The sequence below is a fragment of the Lontra canadensis genome, unplaced genomic scaffold (genome assembly GCF_010015895.1).
Source record: "Lontra canadensis isolate GAN:19392208 unplaced genomic scaffold, GSC_riverotter_1.0 scaffold7, whole genome shotgun sequence".
In the NCBI taxonomy this organism is placed as follows: Eukaryota; Metazoa; Chordata; class Mammalia; order Carnivora; family Mustelidae; genus Lontra; species Lontra canadensis.
The window spans coordinates 32350326-32372303 of record NW_022631001.1 but is presented as its reverse complement, the minus strand read 5'-3'; the positions used below and the strand labels follow the sequence as shown (position 1 = coordinate 32372303).

General features: G+C 45.7%; 1 protein-coding gene across 3 annotated transcripts in view; it reads left to right on the top strand.

Moving 5' to 3' along the window:
* Window positions 1–4113: 4113 nt before the first annotated feature.
* The window catches only part of SCUBE2 (signal peptide, CUB domain and EGF like domain containing 2), a 66876-nt gene continuing 49011 nt past the window's right edge, over window positions 4114–21978 (top strand). For 2 of the 3 annotated variants that reach the window (XM_032853432.1, XM_032853430.1), the window contains exons 1-4: window positions 4114–4397; window positions 5768–5890; window positions 12968–13093; window positions 18332–18466. In XM_032853432.1, coding sequence (XP_032709323.1) covers window positions 4142–4397; window positions 5768–5890; window positions 12968–13093; window positions 18332–18466 — 640 coding nt within the window. In that variant the 5' untranslated portion in view covers window positions 4114–4141. The remainder of the gene's footprint in view (window positions 4398–5767; window positions 5891–12967; window positions 13094–18331; window positions 18467–21978) is intronic. The other variant, XM_032853433.1, reaches the window with a different exon arrangement.

Sequence of the window (21978 nt, the reverse complement as noted above, 5' to 3'; positions counted from 1 at the left end):
CATCCATACCTCATTGCTTTTGCGGGAGCATCTCAGCAAACACCTTTTTCTTTGAGGTATAGTATATTTAGAATCAAGATATACCATTTCATTCATTTAAATATTTATGGAGACCCACTTCATGTCTTTTAGGCAAAGAGAAGAGTGTGGGTAAAAGAAAGCGTGTATGAGGGAAAAATGATAAACTTCCGGTATAAGCAGTTTGATGTCTCTGGAGAGTAGCCTGTGAGGGAATGATAGGAGAGAAGCTGGAAAAGTAGAATGGGGTCAGATCATAAAAGTCTTTCGCTGGGCAGTTCTTGTTTCAGCTGTTATTGAAGTGAAACACAGACAATAAAGTACATTAAGCTTAAGCCAACATCTCAGTGAATTTTTACATATGTATACACATCCATATAATCACCACTCAGCTCAAGATGTAAAACATGTGTAGCATTCCAGAAGGTTCCTTCACACCGTTCCTAGTCAGTCTTCACCCCCAGGGGAATACTGTTCTGGCCTCAATTGCTATTAATTTGTTCTGTCTGTTCTTAGCCTTCACAGAAGTGGACTTATACACTTTGTACCCTTTTGTATCTGGCTTCTTTTATTCATTGTAATGATCATGAGATGTTTCTATGTTGTTGAACTTATGAGACTTTGTTCATTTTCTTGCCCCATAGTATTCCATTGAATAAAAACGCAGCAACTTTTTTATGCGTTTTCTTGTTGGTAGCCATTTGGGTTATTTCCAGTTTTGTGCTAGTGTGACTAAAGCTATTATGAACATTCTTGTACATGTCTTTTAGTGAACATATGTACTCATTTCTCTTGGGTATATACCTAGAAGTGGGCAGGCACATTTTTGTTTTAGTAGGTACTTCTCAACAGTTCTCCTGAGTGGTTATATGAAGGAGTTTTGACTTTGGCCTGAGGAAGACTAGGAGCGGTATGTTGAAATCTACATTTTAGTCCAGCAACCACTTGTGGAAGATGCACTGAAGGCAGGTGAGGTTCGAGACAGGGATTACAGTAAAGAACCACAGACTAGGAGAAATAGACCAGGTGAGGGATGATGAGGCCCTGAGCTCTGGAAGCTTGCATGGAACGAGAGGATGGCTTTGAGAGATGATAAGAAGGTAGAGTTGACATGATTGTTTGGATGTAGTGGAGACATTGGAGTCCGGGATGAGTGCCATGTCTCTGACTTGGTGTTGGCAGAATGGTGGTGCCCTTTCCGGAGAGACGGAGCACTTGGGAAGGAGCAGGTTTGAAGGAGAAGATGAGCTCTGTTTTGAACATCTTGAATCTGAGGGACCTGTGCAAGATCAAGGTGGACGTATCCAGTAGGCAATTGGATACATAGAACTGAAGCTATGGAGAGAGATTCAAGCTGGAGATTTCTGTTATGGAAGCAAGGGAATGAGTGAAACATCAGGGATGGGATGTAGAAGGAGGCTCCCAAGAAGGTGATTGAGAAGACATTTCCTGAGAGGTAGGAGGAAAACCAGAAGCTTGCCTGCTGTGATGAAAATCCAGGGGAGGGAAAGTTTCCAAAAAGAGTTTCTAAAGGCTGCTAAGGAGTCAGAAGAGATGGCCATTGAAAGGTGTCTAGTGAATGCAGAGTTTAGCCTAGCTGTCCATAGTGCGGAGGCACCCTGGTCTTCTGCCTCCACAGTTTCTCTGGTGCCAGAAGCCAGAATAAGCCAGAATAAGACCTGAGGGGGAAGAGAGGCCCAACAGCCCCACCACACTTCTGTGGTGGGGCTGTTGGGCCTCTCTTCCCCCTCAGGTCTTATTCACTGGCCTCTCAGCCTGAGGGAAAGGAGAGGCAGAAGGAGAAGCAGATTCAGCCTCAGCCCAGGGACAGGGGCTGTGGCCTCTCAGAGAAGTTTGTGGGGACCTCAGCTGGACAATAGAGGGCAGACGGCAGCTAGTGCAGGGCCCACCGCGTCCCTCCTGACACTGGAACACCAAAAACACTGACATTAGAACACAAACTTCTCCTGGAGCCTTTCCCCTCTGGAAATTTCCAGTTGGGAAACCATACTGACTTTAATCTGAAGTGTCAGAAAGGTTGCCCAGGAGTCTGGGAGCCGACCAGCTGAAAGCACATTTGTATGGAAGTCGGGGCAAACAAAACAGAATTCAGAACATTTTTTGAGATTTATGCCAGTGGTGAACTTTTCCGGGAAACGTGACAAAAACTGACCCTCTTAGGCAAAAAAGCACTGGGTCTTATCATAATTAATTTGTATTCTTACTGAAACATAAACTTGGGGAAATAGTGAAGGGGAAGAACAGCACAGGTCTTATTTCTTTACCAGGCACAAGGGCTGGAGGAGGCGCCCGTCGAGTTTAACGGGTAGCTTTATGTATTTATATGCTTTGACTGGAGCTAACGAGGTCTGTGCCACACAATGGGCAGTTTCTAGTTGGATTTTAAAAGAAAATAACTTTGATCATTTCAAAAGCAATGAAGCCTGATGCAGCACAGAGAAAAGAAAGCGGTAATTTATGGCTACCATTAAGGACACAAAGACAAAGGCGGAGGGAACGTTTCACTAAGTGAAGATTTACAAATGTGTAAAAACCATCCTTATGACCAGAAATAGCTGAGTGTCTCTCTCGGAACCAAACAAAAGGGGATAGGAGGGAGGGGCAAAAGACAGAAAAAGGGATGCAACCTGCCTGCCTTCACTGGGGGATGAAAAGGTCAAAAGAAAAACAACCACAGAAAAGTTATTTTCTCAGATTCTCCATCAGGCAGCCGCACTAGCAATGAAGGCCCAAAGAGGAGGCATTCTTTGCCTAGGCATGGGAAAGACAGGGGCCTCAGATGGGGGGGGTGGGGTGGGAGAGGTGGGGGTGTGCTAGAAAGCGGGGTGCCCTGGAAAGGGGATGGACCCTAGGAAGACACCCTAGGAAGAAGTTCTTGTGCATGAGCTAGGTGGGTGTTTTTTGTGACGCTTATTTTTTTCTGATTACCAAAGGAGTGTGTGTGTGTGTGTGTGTGTGTGTGTGTGTATCCACTATTCATATACATTCATTATTAAATTTTCTCCTGTAAATATATACACACGTACATACAAACATACATGTATATGCATGTATGTATATATATGTATGCATAGGAGAAAATGTAATAAAGAGACACTCTGATTAAAACCCCTCAGTATGGTGTTCAACAACAGCATCTCAGAATCGTTGCTACATTTGTTCCTGGAGTGATGCTGAGTGTAGTGGGCTCATGGCAAGAGGCCGTGTGGGATGTTCCTGTATGCATGTGTTCCCTTGTAAGGACTGTCTTGCTTGGAGGGCCGGCTGCCAGGAGCTGCCTATATTTGCAGCTGGCCAGACCTGATGTTTATGAGTTCAGGTGGTCATAGACACCACGTGTGACCCAGGCAAAACTGGTGTTGTCTCCTGTCCCTGCTGGCTCACCTTTGACCGCTAGCCCCCTTTCTCTTCACCTTTTAGGCTGCCCTATAGATACATTTAACCAGTGTTAAGCGAGATGAACAATTTCTACTGTGATTCTAGGCCCAGCGGTGTACCAGAGAGGAACAGTCTAAGCACACTGCAGGGCCGTGGGACCAGTGGGCCCCTGCTTGGGGCTGGGGATCACAAAAGGCCTGGCTTGGGCAGCATGGAGAAGGGTGCAGCGTGCATGAGAAGGTGAGCAGCAAGCTGAGGTGGTCCTCTCCTTGGGTTCCTGAGGGTCAGAAGTATGTGGAATTGCTCACTCCAACCACATTACCCCTCTCAAGTGGAGAGTGGGAAAGCCCGACAGGTGGCTTTAGGGTTGGGGGACTGTAAGATTCTGAGCTACACAGGACACTTTCTGGGAGCCTCCTGTGGGAATAGACAGAGTGCTATCTGTCCCACAAGAGGGACTGGGTCAAGTTGTAGGACACTGCAAACAGGCAGAGCACGAGGCTCTGAAGGCTGGAGTGGGGCAGGGGTGCGGAGCCGGCGGTTTGGTGACGGGGCTTGAGGCCTGAGCTAGGGCCACGGGCCCTCCTGGCCAGGCTGACAGCCGCCCTCGGGCCACCGCGGCCGCGCCCCCTCCGCCCAGCGCCCGGAGGGGGAAGGGAGGGGGCCGGGAGGGGCGGCACTGCCCCCGCGCCGCCCGCCCTGGCCCGGGGAGGACCGTGTGAAAATGAGGCCCGGGGCTCGGGGGCCGGGCGGGGCCGGGCCGGGGGTGTCAGAGCACAGCGGGCAGGGCGCCCGCACACACCTCCCGGAGCCGCAGCCACGCTCGCCGCCTCTGCCCGCAGCCGCCGAGCCATTCATGGGGGGCTTGGGCCGCGGCTGTCCCGGGACCGCCCGGGCGCTGCTGCTGCCGCTGCTGCTGCCGCTGCTGCTGACCACCGCCATCCCGCCCGGCCGGGGCCTCTCCCCGGGGCCGCCAGAAGGTGAGTGCCAGCACCTCCGGGGCCTCGGCACGCACCTGGCAGGGGCGAGCGGGGCCGGCGCCAGGACGGGGTCCTGGGTCCCCCGGTGGGATCGCGAGGGGCGGGCCGGGGTGGGCTTCGCTGCGGGAGCTCCGCGTGGCCCCCGCTCCCTTGGGGCCTCACCCGGTGTCCCGGCCAAGGCACCACGACTGCTTGGGCTAGAGGCCCAGGGCCTGAGTGTCGCCGCCCGGCCTCGGACCCGGGGCCCATGACAGTTCTCGCCCCGGTCCCGCTGCCGGGTGTTCCCGGAGAGTCGCCTGCTGGGCCGACTCCCGCCCACTGAGAAGGACGGAGGGCACCCAGCTCTCGGGGTCCAGCTCCTCATTTGTGTAGATGGGGAAACTGAGGGTCCCGGCCGCGGTACCTCCGTGAGGTCCTGGCAGCTTTGCTCCTTCTTTCTTCTGGAGCCAGGAAGTTCTGTAGGCTTCAGGGTCGGCTCCGGTTTTTTCTCTGAGAAACGAGCACGCGTTGAGGATCCTGTTTTATCCTGAGCCTTAAGCCCGAACAAACCCGGATTCCCCCCCCACCCCACACCCGCAGTCAGAGGTAAGTCCTCTGGACATGCTGAGCTAACTGGACTTGCAGTATTTTCAAAACTTTTGTTTTTTAGTTAACATCCTGGAGTGGTGTCAACCCAGGAAATACTTCAGCCAAGGCTGGTTTCCAGGTTGAGAGGGTGGGCAGCGGTTGATGGGGTGTGGAAACCATTCCCACTTTGCGCCATCTGAGAGCTCAGGATGGTGAGCTCAGAGCCCAGGGCGAGCTTTCCCCGCGTACCCCCACCCCTGAGAAAGCTGACACTGCTTGTTCTCAGGTTTTGGTTTTTTTGTTCCAGTTTGTTTTGTTTTTGCCAACCTGGTCTTTTCCTTCAACAGGCATTTATTAATGCCTAATCATGTGCCAGGCACTGTGCTTGGCATCAAGGATGCAGTCTGTAATCAGGACACCATCTAGAGGGGAGGACTGGCAGGAAAGCAGTGACAATCCTGTGTGGTATGTGCTATGAAAGGAGATAAACATGACAGCAGGTTGTGGGGGACACCACCTACACTGGGGGAACATGATGGGCTTCCTGGAGAAGGTAGATTGGAGCTGAGTCTTGCAGACGAATAGAAAGGGTGTGTGGGGGAGTAGTCTGGTGAGAGGGAACAGGCTGTGCCTGGGAACAGGAGGCTGGAAGTGGAATGGTTCATCCCAGGGTCTCCTGAGGAGTTTAGCGGGTGAGGAGTGAAGTGGGACGGGCTGGCAGGAGGTGAAGCTAGAGAACAGCCTAGACCAGATCAGGAAGGGCTTGGGGCACCGTACCAGGAGCTTGCTGTGCTCTTTTGCAGATGTGGACGAGTGTGCCCAAGGGCTGGATGACTGCCACACTAACGCCCTCTGTCAGAACACACTCACCTCCTACAAGTGCTCCTGCAAGCCTGGCTACCAGGGAGAGGGCAGGCAGTGTGAGGGTAAGCAACTTGGGGACCCGTGGTAAATGGGCCAGCAGGTGAAGGCCCCCACCCCCTCAGTTCATGTGGTGGCCACTCATGGTGGTAAAAGTGCTCCTCCCCTATCCCCCAGGTCATACCCCCACCTTCTGAAGTGAGTTTCAGACCTTTAGAGGACTAGGAATATCGGGTCTTCCCTAGAGCTGATCATATAGCTCCCCTCACCCCCCCCGGAAGTAGTAAATTTCTTTTTGTTAACATATAATGTATTATATGCTCCAGGGGTACAGGTCTGTGAATCGTCAAGCTTACACATTTCATAGCATCACCATAGCACATACCCTCCCCAATAGATCATACGTTTTATGTGGTTCCAAAATGCCCTTTCGTCTAGCTTGTGAAGAGGAAAAGAGGTGCTTTGGCATTTTTGGTCCTACTCAGTTTGGGGGCAGAAAGTCAACAGCCCTGTGGATCAGGACAGCCACTTCTGCCCCTTCCTGGGGCAGTTTACACCCTTGCCCTGAGTCTGAGGGTGGGAGTTCTGCCTTCCCCTGCTGGCTCTGGAGGCTCTATCCTGCTCATGGCTTTGGACTGTTTGGTGTTGTGACCTCCCAAGCTTTAGAGTTATACCAAGGGCCTGCCTCGTTTGGAGCTGCATGCTCATACCTGAAAGGTGTGCAAAGGGGTATTTTATTTTATTTTATTTTTTTTTTAAAGATTTTATTTATTTATTTGACAGAGAGAGATCACAAGTAGACAGAGAGGCAGGCAGAGAGAGAGAGAGGGAAGCAGGCCCCCAGCTGAGCAGAGAGCCCGATGCGGGACTCGATCCCAGGACCCTGAGATCATGACCTGAGCCGAAGGCAGCGGCTTAACCCACTGAGCCACCCAGGCGCCCCTCAAAGGGGTATTTTAAACCCTTAGAGTTCTAGATCTTGGGGCCAAAAGTCTGGACTCTGCCATCTTGTGTTCTGGGCCAGTGTCAGTAACTCTGAAATTCAGAACTGTCCAGACACTGGGCACTCATTGGAAGAGGCTATTCTTGGGAATGGAATCATGGCATGTTGGAGCTGGCAGGGGTCTTCTCTTTCAGGGAACTCTAAGCCATTCCTATCCCTCAGATGTGAGACACTGAGGCCCCTGGGGAACTGGGAAAGGGACTTGTGGCCATAACCACAGAGCTAACCTGCAGGTTGAAGAAAGTCAGATGTCTACCCTAGCTCTGTCCCTGGACCCATATCTCTTATATTCACTCAGCATCCTGATGTCCTTCATTGGTGGGTGAGAAATCCCAATATTTATATTTTTCTTTGTGCATGAGAAGCAAAACTTGCTTCTCCTATCAGAGGAGGCGTGCTCACAGTCACATTTACAGCGAATGAGGTTGGTAGACTATCCTTAGAGCCCTTGTGTTTCTCTAAGATCATGTCCTCCCAGAGTTAGGCAGCCATCTCTCTCTTTCTCTGTCTTACATCATGGGAAGCCAAAAGGCTACCTCTCTCTGAAACATCTCTCCGCCAATTCCTCTCTATCACATCCTCACTGTATTAAATATTAAACTTACAGTACTGGAATTCACACATGTTCTTACCCTGTTTGGGGGGAAAAATGTTTACTTTTTCACTGGTCTTCTAGTCACTGTATATTATCTAGGAGTGGGGGTGGTGCAGAAACTGCCATGGGTTCTTTGAGATAGAGTACATATTTAGCAAATGATGTGGAATGACAAGTAGAAAGAATTTCTTTATTCTTAGCTGTTGAGCTCAACATAAAACACATGAAATTGAATCACTGACAGTTTATCATTGAAAAGTCTACTATTTAGTTTAAAATAATGATTGACTGGAGTTGTTGCTTTTATGTATTTAAATTGGCTTTAAAATAATAATAATAATATATATTGTTATTATAAAAAGTCAAACAATACAGAAAATATATGAAATAGTAAATTAAAGACCCTCTTATTCCTTTATCCACAGGTAATCACTGTTAACAAGGGATATATATTCTTTGTAATGTTATTTAAAACTAAAACACCAGAGGGATATGATCTTTTACATACTTATAATACTTTTGAATACCTACAAAGCTAGTGAGTAAGGATGTCCCTGTTTAGTTCAGATTTCTTGGCACAAGTGTTGGGAAGCAGAAACTTTCTTCCAAGAAAGAAAAGGTGAGAAAATAAAGATTGCAAGAGCTCGAAGATGTAGGTTTTTAAAGATGTAACTCTTTTATGTGTGTTCCCTGGCTCACTCGTTTAAACCTTTTGGGTCCAACCCTGGTATCATTTCTGTTGTGTTTATTGTCAGCTTCACTGCTGCTGTTTAAGTATAAGGATAGGAAGTGGGTTTGCCCAGAGTGGCCAGAATTTTATCTGCCAAAATGTTGGAGGAATGAAAATATGGACCCTGAATAAGTATTTTAAAAATACTATAATTCCAAGTGGCTTTGAAGAAATGAAGTTTTATTCTAAATGATCTTTGTTTATATCCCAGACTTTGGAGATGGGACATTTCAGCGGTCAGTGTTCATTGTGTCGTTCTTACTTCTCAGTCTAGGGAACTGAATCAGATTTAACAAGGATGAATCTAAACTTGGCCTTTGTATTGAGGAGCTGTTTAAAAACATTTTTTTTTAAATTTTGGAATGGTTTTAAATTTCATGAAAGTTGCAAAAATAGTGCAGAATTCACACACGACTTAAACTTATCTTACCCTGGTGTTAGCAACTTATATAACCATAGTACAATATCAAAACCAGGAAATTAACATTGGCTCAATACTTCTAGCTAAGCTATAGACCTCAGTCAGATTTCACCAGTTTTTTTTAATGTTCCACCCCCAGACCATTCCAATTCCGAGGCCCACATTACATTTAGTTGTGTCTCCTTTGTCTCCTCCAACCCTGACAGTTCTGTTCTTGTATTTTCCTAGTTTTTCTGTGACTTCGACACTTGGGATGAGTGAGGCTCTGTTCTTTTGTTTACTTTGTTTTTCATGATAAGAATTGTAGGAATTGACCCCATAAGAGAATGTCCCATGTTTTCTCACAATAAAATAAGGATTATGCATTGCAATAACACAAAAAGTAAAGCTTTTGGCAAGGCTGCTGCAGAAGTGGTATTGTGTGCTTTTTAGCGTATCCTACGGGGAGAGGGTGTTTGGGGGAAGAGGCACATGATGTTACTATGTCCCATTACTGGTGATATTTAACCTTGATCCCCTAATTAAAATGGTTCATCCTGGGTTTCTCCACTGCAATGTTACAATTTTTTTCATTTTGCAGTGAACACACATCTTAGGGCAGATACTTTTAGTCTGTGTTAATATCCTGTTTCAAATCTTTGCCCACTGATTTTAGCATCCAACTGTGGATCTTGCCTGCAACAGTTATTACTGTGATGTAATAACTGGTAATTTTGTATTTCCCTCATCCCTTATACATCTGTTAATTGAGATTCTTCTGTAAGGAAGGTCTTTTGCTTCTCCCCTGTTTATACATTGATTTGTATTTATGCCAAGATGGACTCATGGGTATTTAATTATATGTATAATAATTTATTTGGGGCCCAAATTATTCCAGCTTTACCCATTGGGCACTCCTTCACATTGTTTCCTGTGTCCTTTTGACATGCTCTTATCCTGTTTTGAGAAATTCCTGGTTTTCTGGTACCATAAGATACCATAGACTCATCTTGTATTTTCCCTTCCCCGACCCTGGAACTAAGCACTTCTCCAACGAGCCCCGGTTCCTTTGATTGGAAAATGGTGCACAGAAGCCAAGATTGGTATTCTCATTGTTACTGGGATGTCATTGCTCCTAGGCTCTTTCAGTACACAAATCTAAGAAATCTAAGTATGTATCCTAACCCATACATATACATTTATCTATAGTTATTCCTTATATATATCCACTTGCATCTATATTAAAAACAATGGCTTACACTGATGCTTTGGATTCTAAAGCAATGCCACAAAATCTATCTGATCTCCCTCTTTGCTTTTTCATAACTTCTTTCTCCAACAGTGAAAAAGATGACTCTCATTATCTGCAATACAGTTACTTACCTGTTTGTTCAGTGCAAGTATACACATAAATAATCTACAAAACTACTATTCCATAGCCTTGCAAGTGAAACAGATTTATTAGAGTACAGTATCTGTATATAGCTCTTTTTATTTTTAGCCTTACAACATTCAGCCAAGATGTTTTCCAAAGTTACTTGACTAGTACTTTTCTTCTACATATCCTTCAGTGTGGTTGTTATTCATTTGTTATATAGCTAAGTTCATTTGTTTCTCTTTGTACCCTGTTTTTATCTGTTCCCCTCCCCCCACCTCTGTATACTGGTTGATTGTATGTATGTACATAAGTACATAGGTATGTCCTTATGTATGTATTAATGAGTGTATCACTATGGTTCTGAGATTCAGAACTATACAAAATGGCATACACAGAGAAGTATTACTCCCTTTCCCCATTCCTGTTCTCCTGTATCTCATTCTTCCTTTTCAACCTCTTCTAACACACCATGGATCACCAGTCTCTCTAGTTTCTAGAAGATAAACCAGGTTTATCTTCCCTGCTTCCTAGATTTCTTTTGCAAATAAATGTGTATTTTCTTTTCTTTTCTTCCTTCTTCTTTTTTTTTTTTTTTAGAGAGAGAATGAGAGAGAGAGAGAGAGAGAAAACTATGAGTGAATGGGGGAGGGCAGAGGGAGAGGGAGCGAGAATCTTAAGTAGGCTCCATAATCTGTGTGGAGCCTGATGTGGGACTTCATCTCACCACCTGAGATTGTGACCTGAGTTGAAATCAAGAGTCAGATGTTTCAATGAATCTTGGAACACTAAAAAAATTAAATTAAATTAAATTTTTTTAAAAAAAGTCAGATGCTTAACTGACTGAGCCACTCAGGTGCCCTGATAAATGTGTATTTTCTTTTGAACTACTTTAGTGAATTCTAATTTACATACCATAAAATCCACCAATTCAAAGTAAGTATACAAATAATTGATTTTGAGTAAATTAGCTGAGTTGTGCAACTATCACATAATTCAATTTTCAAACATTTTCTTCTCAGTAAGATCCCTTATTCCCAGCCCTGTTCCGGACAACTTCTAGTCTACTTCCTGCCTTTACAGATTTGCCTTTCTGGATATTTCATATAAATAGAATCATACAATATGTGGTCTTTTGCTTTTGGCTTCCTTCACCTACCATGTTTTTGAGGCACATCCATGTTGTAGCCTGTACTGGCATTTTATTCCTTTTTATTGTTGCCTAATAGTCCATTGAATGGGTATACCATATTTTGTTTATCCATTCACCAGTTGATGGATATGTAGGTTGTTTCCACTTTGGGGCTCTCATAAATAATGTTGTTATGAACATTTACCTGCAAGTCTTTGTGTGGACATAATTTTTCATTTCTCGTGAATATATACCTAGAAGTATATAGAAGTTTCTAGATTGCATGGGAAATTTATGTTTAGCCTTTTAAGAAACTGCTACACTGTTTCCAAAGTGTCTGTGCCATCTTACTTTACCATCAGCAATGTATGAGGGTTCCCATTTCTCCACATCCTTTTCAACATTTGTGATTGTCTTTTTATCAAAACTGTTCTAGTGAGCGTGAAATGGTATCTCATTGTGGTTTTAATTTGACTTCCCATAATAATTAATGATGTTGACTGTCTTTTCATATGCTTATTACCCATTCCTATATCATCTTTGGTGAAATGTCTATTCAAATCCTTTGCCCATTGTGAAACTGGGTTGTTTGTCTTATTATTGTTATGAGAGTTCTTTGTAAATCCTTTATGAGGTATGTGATTTGCAAATATTTTCCACCAATCTGTGGCTTGTCTTCATTTTATTTATTTATTTTGTGTGTGTGTGTGTTTTTTAAGATTTAATTTATTTGTCAGAGAAACAGAGAAAGAGCACGCGCAAGTGGGGTGTGGGCAGCGGGCAGAGGGAGAAGCAGGCTCTCTGCTGAGCTTAGCAGGGAGCCTGATGTGGGACTCAAACCCAGGACCCTGGGATCATGGCCTGAGCCAAAGGCAGATGCTTAACCAACTGAGCCACCCAGGCATTCCTTAAATGTTTTAAAAGTTTTAAATTTTTATAAACTCTGATTCATTAATTTTAAAATTTATGAATTGTATGTTTGGTGTTGTAGCTAAGAAATCTTTACCTAATCCAAGGTCTTGGATTTTCCTCATAAAAGCTTTATGTTTTATCTTAAAGGTTTTATAGTTTTATCTCTTACATTTAGGAGCCTGATACATTTTGAGCTGATTTTTGTGTAGGTGTGAGTTAATGGTCTAAATTCATATTTTTGCATATGGACATTCAGTTGTCTCAGCACTGTTTGTTGAAATGACTGTCATTTCTTCCAAAAAATTGCCTTAGCTCTCTTGTCTACAATCAAGTGACCACAGATATGATGGTTTATTTCTGGATTCTCTATCCTGTTCCATTGATCTGTATGTTTTTCTTTATGCCTGTACAACACTGTCTTGATAACTATAGCTTTTTGGTCAGTGAAAGTCCTCCAAATCAAAGGAAAGTTCTGCTTTTTCAATATTGTTTTGGTTCTTCTGAGTCTTTTGCATTTCAGTATACATTTTAGGATAAGTTTGTCAAGTTCTGCCAAAAAGTGCTCTGGAATGTGTGTGTTTTTCATATTCCCCGATTTTTTTGACATGATAATAAACTACAGATACTCTTTTCCATTTTGATTTTTTAACTTAGTAGCATATCCTAGAAATCACCCCAAATCAGTTCAGAGATCTTTCTCATTCCTTTTTTTTTTTTTTAATAGCTGCACAGTACTTCAGCGAATAAATATACCATAGTTCTTCAACCACTTTCCTATGTGTGGGCAGTTAGGTTGTTTCTAGTATTTTGTGATTACAAAGAATACTGCAGTGAGTAACCTTATGCCTGTTATTTTTCCTGTTGTTGGAGATGTATCTTGAGGGTAGATTCCTGGAAGTGGGATGACTGGTTAGAGGGTAAATACTTCTATCTCCATCCTAAAGAAATGGCCCCTTCTTTACTTCTTCTTACTTAACTTCTGTTTTATTCCTCAGACATTGATGAATGTGAAAATGAACTCAACGGAGGCTGTGTCCATGACTGTTTGAATATTCCAGGCAATTATCGCTGCACTTGTTTTGATGGCTTCAAGTTGGCTCATGATGGTCATAATTGTCTTGGTAAGGAAAACAGTTGGAAATGGCAGTGCTCCTTCACTTATCGGCTGCTGCCCCGCCCTTTTGCTTCCTTTGATGAAAACATACTCATTAAAACAAAAAGGGGATCAGAGATTTGTGTTTCCTGGCCCCCTAGAAATCACACTCTGACAGAAAACCAGGTAAAGTGTTTCAGTTTTTGTGGGATCATTCATGATATAAATTCTCCATTAGTCTAAAGAGACAGACATCATTGTTATTACTCATTTCTAGCATTGACTTGTCCCCTTTAAGATCTTTGGTCTTGATTTGAAAGACTTATAACCATTTCTTTAATGCTGTAAGTATCTCTGTCCTAGAATTAGGTAAAACTGCTTATTCTGAAAATTCAAATGTGTGATTGGATCTCAGTTAGGTAACCACCCCCCCCCCACCACCTTTTGTTTGAGAGACTAATTTCAAACAGAAACCTTCCGTTAACAACCTCCTTTGACTCTACAAAACAGAACCATCTGTTGGAGTTTTAGTCCTGGAGTTAGGGACTGCAAAGAGCGTTGCTTACGGTGGTTGTTTATGCTGGGAATAAAACAGAATTCAGAACTAGCCAGCAACTGGATGGGGCTGAGTGGGCTGGGTGCTGACTAGTCTTAGAGGATTCAGCACACGTGGCAGACAGGTGTTCGTGGTCCGTTTGCATTTTAAGGCTGGTGCTATCAGTTGTACAGAAGGACATCCTGGGAAACAGATGGCATCAGGGTCCTTTGACACTGATGACCCTTTGTGTGATTAACCTGCTGATATCTGCTTGGCTGACCAAGGAGTAACTTGTGCTAAGCCCCAACAGGGAGGGACAGCTGTTGAGATGCTCCATTATAGTGCAGGGGGAATGGCTGTTCGATTAAACATAAAAGAGGTCAGCATATAAGCCACTGGATAAGTACAGACAGAACTCATTTTTCAAGTGGTGGAGAAGGAAAGATTTTTTTTTTTAAGGTTTTATTTATTTATTTGAGAGAGAGAGAGGGAGAAGTAGGCTCCCTGCTGAGCGGAGAGCCTGATGTGGGGCTTGATCCCAGGACCCTGAGATCATGACCCGAGCCAAAGGCAGAAGGTTAACCCACTGAGCCACCCAGGCACCCCAAGGAAAGACTTTCTATCTGGGAATCAACCCTTGTATGATGTTTATCCTACTTCAGTGTCCCCTGGAACCCCACGCTGATTTAGATTCTGGCCCTTCCCGTTGGCACCCTGTGTGAGAGTTCAGTCTTTGGGCCAGAACACTTGGCCTTGCAAGCCGGCAGCTGTCAGGAAGATTTGATTGAAGGCCAAGGCCTCACTAACCCCTTTGCAGACTGCCTAGGGCAGTCAGGACCTCAAAAGACACTAGAGAGCCAATTCTGAGAAAAGCAGTCAATTGAGATTAATTAAAAACTAAAAAAAAAAAAAAAAAAAAAAAAAGTCACTTTCAGTGTGTAAGTTTTGGAGACACATGCTGTTTTCTGGGGGTGAATCTTACATTTCCTTTTGATTTGCCAAAAGTGCCATTTGCAGGAATTTATGCCTAAGGGCAGATCCAGTCATCTGTCTGGGGGAACATGTGAACTTTCTAGGAGCAAACCATCCCAGGGTGGGACCTGGGTCAGGCTGGGTCTGGTGGTTCTCAGTCAAGGCCGGCTCAGAAGTCCCGAGGCCGGGAGTCTGTCCTTGCCCTGGCTGCTAACACAGGTATTTCAGCAGACTATCTCCATTTCCCCTCCTCGGGTTCTCTTTGTAGCCTTGGTAGCAAGGATCTGCCTAGCAGAAATATCATGAAGATCCACTTAGTGTATCTGAAGGGCTAAGGATTCTTTAAAGGAAACCACGAGAAAAGGAAGTGGTATGATAAGAAGAGCAGGACCAGCAGACCCAGGGATTTCTGTACCATTTAGACTTGGAAGGGCTGGGGTGCCTGGGTGGCTCAGTGGGTTGGGGCCTCTGCCTTCGGCTCAGGTCATGATCCCGGGATCTTGGGATTGAGCCCCAAGTCGGGCTCTCTGCTCAGTGGGGAGCCTGCTTCCCTTCCTCTCTCTCCGCCTGCCTCTCTGTCTACTTGTGATCTCTGTCTGTCAAATAAATAGACTTGAAAGGGCTGAAGTATTTTGTGACATGGAAGCTCAGGGCCAACACTTCTCAGGAGCAGCACTTTCTTGCATTCCCTGGGCTGACCGCGATCCTCTCCTCGGCCCCTCACCACAGATTAGCCACAAGTATATTCTCCAGAATATACACAGTACACATACCACTTAACTCTGGCACCAGACCCAGAATGCTCCAAGGTCCTGAATGTCTGGGAGCCTGAGAAACGAAACACAGCTCTTCCGTGTAGCTCTCCTTCCTGAATTCAGTTTCCTTTTATTGAGCGTCTAGGAGTGCTTCCTAGCTATTCAGTGTTGTGGCAGTGGTTCTTAACTCTGGCTGCACATTAGAACATTCTAGAAGTTTAAAACAACACCATTGCCTAGGTCTCATCCAAGACTAGTTACGTTAGTATCTCAGGAGTTGGGTTCCCGGCATCTGGCTGCTAACGCGCAGCCAGGGTTGAGAAGCAGTGTTTTGCAGTCTGGTGAAACTGACCAAGCAAGTGATACCTATTTGTGTCTGGGAACATGCACGCTTTTTGTATTAATTCAGTCAGAGTACATCCCCCAACTCAGTGGAACATTTCTAATGGCTTTAGAGAAAGGAATGGTAGGTTAAGTGTAGGGTGGGTGAGTGGCAGCTCAGAGGGGAGCTCACCTTGACTCAAAACCAACCCAGGATTTGGCATTTAGGGGAGCAGATCTCTCCTGCTCACCACAAGTCCTCATCGTGGAACACCCCAGCCAGGTGTGTTTCTGCGCGGCTCAACCTTTGGAATGTGCTCCCTTTACCCTTTGGCATAGAGAAGGGCAAGTTTGTTAGGCTTGAGGGGATGGCTTGAGTCCCATCTGTTTAGAAAGACATCTGCCTGGTAGTGTGGGAGGATGCATGACTGTAAGATCTGAAGCTTGAAACCAGATAACAGATATTTAAATGTGAATTTTCTTGTTATGGATGTGCCCAGAAGCTAGTGTTAGACACATGGGAAATCAGGCTGGACAAGTAAATTGCTTTTATTATTTATTTTTATTTTTAAATTTTTAGATTTTATTTCTTTATTTGAGAGAGAGAGAGAGAGAGAGCCCATGCGCACAAGTGAGCAGGGGGAGGAGCAAGGGGAGAGGGACAAGCAGAGTCCTTGCTGAGCTTAGAGCCCGATGCAGGACTTGATCCCACAAATCCAAGATCGTGACCTGAGCTGAAATCAAGGGTCAGATGCTTAACTGATTGAGCCACCCAAGTGCCCCAAAGTAAAATTTTTTTTAAGATTTTATTTATTTATTTGACAGACAAAGATCACAAGTCGGCAGAGAGGCAGGCAGAGAGAGAGGGAGGGGAAGCAGGCTCCCTGCCGAGCAGGGAGCCCGATGCGGGACTCGATCCCAGGACCCCAAGATCATGACCTGAGCCGAAGGCAGAAGCTTTAATCCACTGAGCCACCCAGGTGCCCCAATAAGTTATTTTTATATCAGTCTTCTCCTTGAGCCTTGTCATGTCTCAGACTTTTCTGGAAGTTTCCTCTGCTTTGGCTCTGGTGATGCTCTGCTCTCCTGTTTTTTTGTTCATGCACTGAGCAATGTACACCCACAGTTCCAGGGCTGTGCTAAGTAAAACAAAAATCTCTGTCCTCAAGAAGCCTGTAGTCTAGTGGAGATGGATAAGTGGAAGATTCTGAGAGGTCAAAAAGTACAAATTAAAGAAAGAAGATTTTGAGAATGCAATATGGTCTGTGTATTGATGGAACCAGGTCTGGAGTAATACATGACACAGTAGAAGGAAAGTCCCTTATCCCACCCCAGGGGAGGTAGATGAAGACCAGCAGCGAAGGGCTCCCTCCCTCTCTTTCTGACGACTCCTTCTCTGGGTCTTCCGCTCTCTCCTCCACATCCTCCTGCCCCTGCTATTCTCCTGACTTCTGCCTCTGGCCCTGTGCTCTCTGCAGCCCTTCTCTCCTTTCCCACTCCTGCCTTCGGCTTTCTCATCTACATCCACCGCTTTACCAGGCCACCGCAAGTCAATGGCTTTCAGAGGTGTCTTCACAACACCAGACTCAGGTTTCCCCTGCCTACTGGACCAAGGCCTGAAGGTCATCATCTCACACACATCACCTCCCTGGTGTGGTGGGGGCCAACCCCATCTCCACCCCCATTTCCCCACCCGGCTCTGGTCTTCGTGTTTCACGGCCACCCCACCCCGATGCCTACGTGGTTTTCTACCCTGCAGGCACTCCGCCCACAGCTCTCTTCTATTTCTTCCTTCCTAGGCATCCCCATGGCCAGGCCCCAGGTCTGGCCCCCCATTAGTGCCAGCTGAGGCTATTTCAGGTACACATGTGAAGCCCAACTCCCAGGCTTTCGATCCTTCTCCTTCCTTGCATCCTACCCCTTCCTTGGCTACTACCTTCTTCCAAACTCATGGGTCTTCCCAATTCAAGCCACCTTTGCTACGGTGGTTCCTGACTGCTGCCCAAATAAGGCTAAACTTCTTTGTTTGGTATTCAAAGTCCTCCATGGTCTGACCCAATATATTCCCAGCTTTATCTCCTGAAACTTCCCTGCATGGACCTGTACTGCAGCCAAACTGAATGGCCACTGTTATCTGAACATACCCATGTTCCCCAGCATCTGTACTATGCTCATGCCCTTTCTTTGGCCTAGACTCCCTTCTCCGGATTTAGAACTGAAGACATTCTGTAGGGCCCCTCTTTCATCAGCTTTTCCATAAAACCCATTCTGATACCCCGCAACCTGGTGGCCTCTTTTTCCTTTGCACCCACTTTTACCAGATCTCACAATTACTCGGGACGTTTGCATTTTATTATTTTATTTGTGTTTCCCTCTGCTGAAGGGTAGGCTCCTAGGGCAGAATTTGATCCTACTCATCTGTGTTTTACTGTCTCCTCTAGCACCATACTTTGGAAACAGAAGATGTTCAATGAATATTTACTAAATTGATTATGGTGTGTTCATGAGGAAGGCCTGATTAAGGGAGCCCCAGACCCTGCTGACTTCAATTTTGAGAACTGCTGTGATGCAGGGAAGGAAGAGAGACCTCATCTCTGCTCAGCAGGTGTCCCTGAGCTGCAGGGAGGGGTGGCATTTGAAATAGTCCCCAGAGCAAAGGCTAATTCTCCTCTCCCTCCAGATGTGGACGAGTGCCTAGAGAACAATGGCGGCTGCCAGCACACCTGTGTCAACGTTATGGGGAGCTATGAGTGCCGCTGCAAGGAGGGATTTTTCCTGAGTGACAATCAGCACACGTGCATTCACCGCTTGGAAGGTGCCTCGGCTCTGCTGTGGGCGGGGGTGGGTGGGTAGGTGGGTGGGACTTGGGGGGCAGGGTCACCTCTGAGACCCTCTCCCACACTCAGTGATTTTCATGGAGTATGTGAAAATCTGGAGGCGTGAGGATGAGTCCAGTCCCTGCCACTGGGTAACCCTGGGCAAGCTATTTTAGCTTCCACTTCCTCACCTGGCAAAATAAGTGGGTTGGGTGGGGTGAGCTCTGAGTCTCTTCAAACTCTCACATTCCTGATTCTAATCTTTAAATAGAGAACATTTCAAACATGACTAGATGTCTCAGGAGAAATGTAATGGACAATCTGCCAAGTTTTTCAAAAAGGTGCTGCAAACCACAGCCCCAAGTGCAAGCGCGCTCGGGGCCCTGGGCGGGTGGGGAGGAGCTGAGCCTTCTTAGAGGGACGGCAGACCCGGATCCAGTCTTCCCCGGGTCTCCCATTTTTGAACTCTGAGCCTCTGGGGTTCTAGCTCAGAGGGACCCCCTCCCAGGCATGGGCTTTCGATGCTGTGGTTTCCCCGCGCCACTGCTTACCATTCCTCCAGAAATTTGTAGATGGCTCTTCTGATGGCCGCCATCTTGTTCTCTTTGCTTTGGGTCTATACCTTTTTTATTCCTCTGTTAGTTCAGTGGATTCTCTGGAGTTGGGGGGAAGGCATTAAGCACACGTGGCTGATCAGCCACTTTTAACCAAATGGTGTGTTTTTAATTCTCTGCTTTTTCTTAAGCCAAGGGCTACGTTTTGGTGGCTATGTCGTCCCGGGGTTGCCTGTGTGTGTTTGTGAGGGAAGTGCTCTGAACACTAGACTATTAACTCCTTTTGGCATGTGCTGCTCGTTCATTCTCATCACTGAAGAATGAGGCGAGTTTAAGTTCTTGTGCTATTTAATCACACATTTGTAGGTTTATTGTTGAATCAGGGTTCTTGTGACTTTTCTTTCTTTCTTTTTAGTTATTTTATTTTATTTATTTGAGAAAGAGAGAAAGTGAAAGAGCACGAGCCAGGGGAAGGGGTCAAGGGAGAGGGAGAAGCAGACTCACCCCAAGCAGGGAGTCCCAATGCAGGGTTCAGTCCCAGGGCCCTGGGATCATGACCTGAGCTGAAGGCAGTTGCTTAATTGACTGAGCCACCCAGGTGCCCCTTCTGTGACTTTTCAAGAGTGTCTTTGTGGAAGATGATTTTTGCCTATTTTCCAAGAATGATGGGTTCTTCCTTCTACCTGACTGGAAAAGGCTGTTTGGGTACAAAAAGGAATGGTCACAGGCCAGTGGGTTTGATGAGTCTTATCACCCTGAGCCTGCTGGTTCTCAGTGTTTGGGCAGGAGAGACACACACTGACTCTAACTGGCAGATCTCTTATCTCACGCAGGTGTGGCCCTTAATAGAGTAACAGTTGTGTTTCATATTCCTGGTGGGTTCTCTGGACTTTTCTGTGAACCTCACATCTGGGATGAGGCAGGATTAAGAAGCCTGCAGGAAGAACTAACTCAGGACACCTCCTCAAGTCACTTGCTCTCCCTACAGGTGCCTCGGACAGGAGTGGGGACCTGTGCATCAGGCCTTTGCTTGAACACAGGAAAGATCCCCACCCACTCCCAAAGCAGTTCACGGCAATTAAGATCATCTCTTACCCTTGTGCTTCCAAAGCAGTGGCTCAGCTCCTCTGTCCCCTCCCACAGAACCTCCAGACTGATTACAGACACAGGCTCTTCCTAACAGAAGTAAATACAAAAGCAGTTCCTTTCTGAAATCTGTGTTTTCTAAATTTTCTACAATTCAGACATTCTTGGAGTCCCTGAAGAGTATTTAAAACGAACATACTTGTCTGGAGCTAAAACCAAAATCCAAGAATTTGAGCTGTGGTCTGGGAGTGCTGTCTGTGCCGTTGCAGCCTGATTTCTTGTTGAATTCACGGCAGCCTGGGCCAACAGATTATAGCATTGATAACTGAGACCCTGACCATCCTAAGGTTTCAACTCTTCAAATAGAACAGTGTGTAAACAGTGTTCCTTTAGGATTTCCTCCTTGATGTGCATATTAAGCCCTTAGAAACTGTATTAAAGTGAGCTTTAAAACCCCCGTTGATACTCCAAAATTGGTTAAAAGAAGGTAATCCTGCAAGCTAGTATTTTTTGGTGCTGTGGTTATTTTTAATAATTATTTACTAAATGTTCTTCAGGGGATCATAGTAGATGATTTTGAGGGAAAGCTTAAGCTATTGATTTTTCTTTTCTTCTATTTTTTATTCTTAGAGACACCAAAGCTCTGGTAAAGAGACTGTGTGTTTTCACCCATGTAATGGGGGTAGGCTGGAGAGAGCCATTCTGCCCCAGCCGGGCTTTGTCCCTATTCATGGGTGCTCAGGCTCTCAAAATGAGCATTCCTCTTTCGTTTTGTCTGCTCTGAGAATATTTTTCGATGTTTGCACCACTGCCTTTTCAGAGTAGGAGGAAGGTGTCAGGATCGTGAGGAAGGGGCTGTCTCTCAGCAGGGACTGTTTCCGCCTTTTATAGAATGTTTCCACTGGTTTTGCAAGGCCTGTCTTTCTCCAGTTTCCAGAAATATTCCTCAGTGGGACCATCGCAATAGTGTATCTCTAATGCTTTTGAGCTATTTCCCTCCTGGTGAATTAACAGCCCTAAACATGATTGCCAGCCCAGTTTCTTGGGCAAGGGGAGTGAGAACCATGGCGGGACCTCCCAGTTTGGACCAGACGCATCCACCTCCCTAACAGTGGCCTTTTTTTTTTGAATCGGGGAACTATGAACAGCTTCAGGGTCCCTTTTGAAAAGCCCCCGGCATTTCCAGAGCCGTTTTAACATCTATTATCTCCTGGTAACTTTGGTATAACTCAATAGGATAGGGCATCAGGGGACAAATTTTCATGTATCCCCACAGCATCTGGCACATAGTCAGGTTTTTGTTTGTTTGTTTTTTAAGCTCTCAATTCTTATGAAATATTTCTTGTGTGAATGAATTGCTGCTCTGAGGCAGGAAAGGTCACTTTGCAGATGTCTTCCCAGACTTGTAGACAGAGTGAGAAGAAGCGGCAGCAGCTGACCTCTTCGAGGAGTGTGCATGGCAGGTGTTACTGCTGCCCTTTCTGGGGTGCTCTTATGTTCAGCTCTGGGTGCTTTCTGGCACCTGTGACCCCAAAAGTCCTGCTGACCCAAGGACAAATGTAATTCTTGCTGGGCCTTCCTGGGAGGATAGAACGTTGCCTCTGGGGGCAGCTCTCACCTCCTGTGCTGTCTCAGTATTAGAAGCAAATAATGTTTCCACAGATCACCAGCCAGAGCTATGAGAGAGCTTTGCTCGGGTATGAGCCCCATTCTGTGTTAATGGGCCGCAGGCTTGGCACGGGTGAATGGATCTCAGCGACTTCCCGCAGACGGAGTGCGGGAGTCCAAACAGCTTGTAACTGTCAGATAAAAAACAAAATGGTTTTAAGAGAGTGTGGGATGTATTAACCGTTACACTGTCCTTTGGAAGA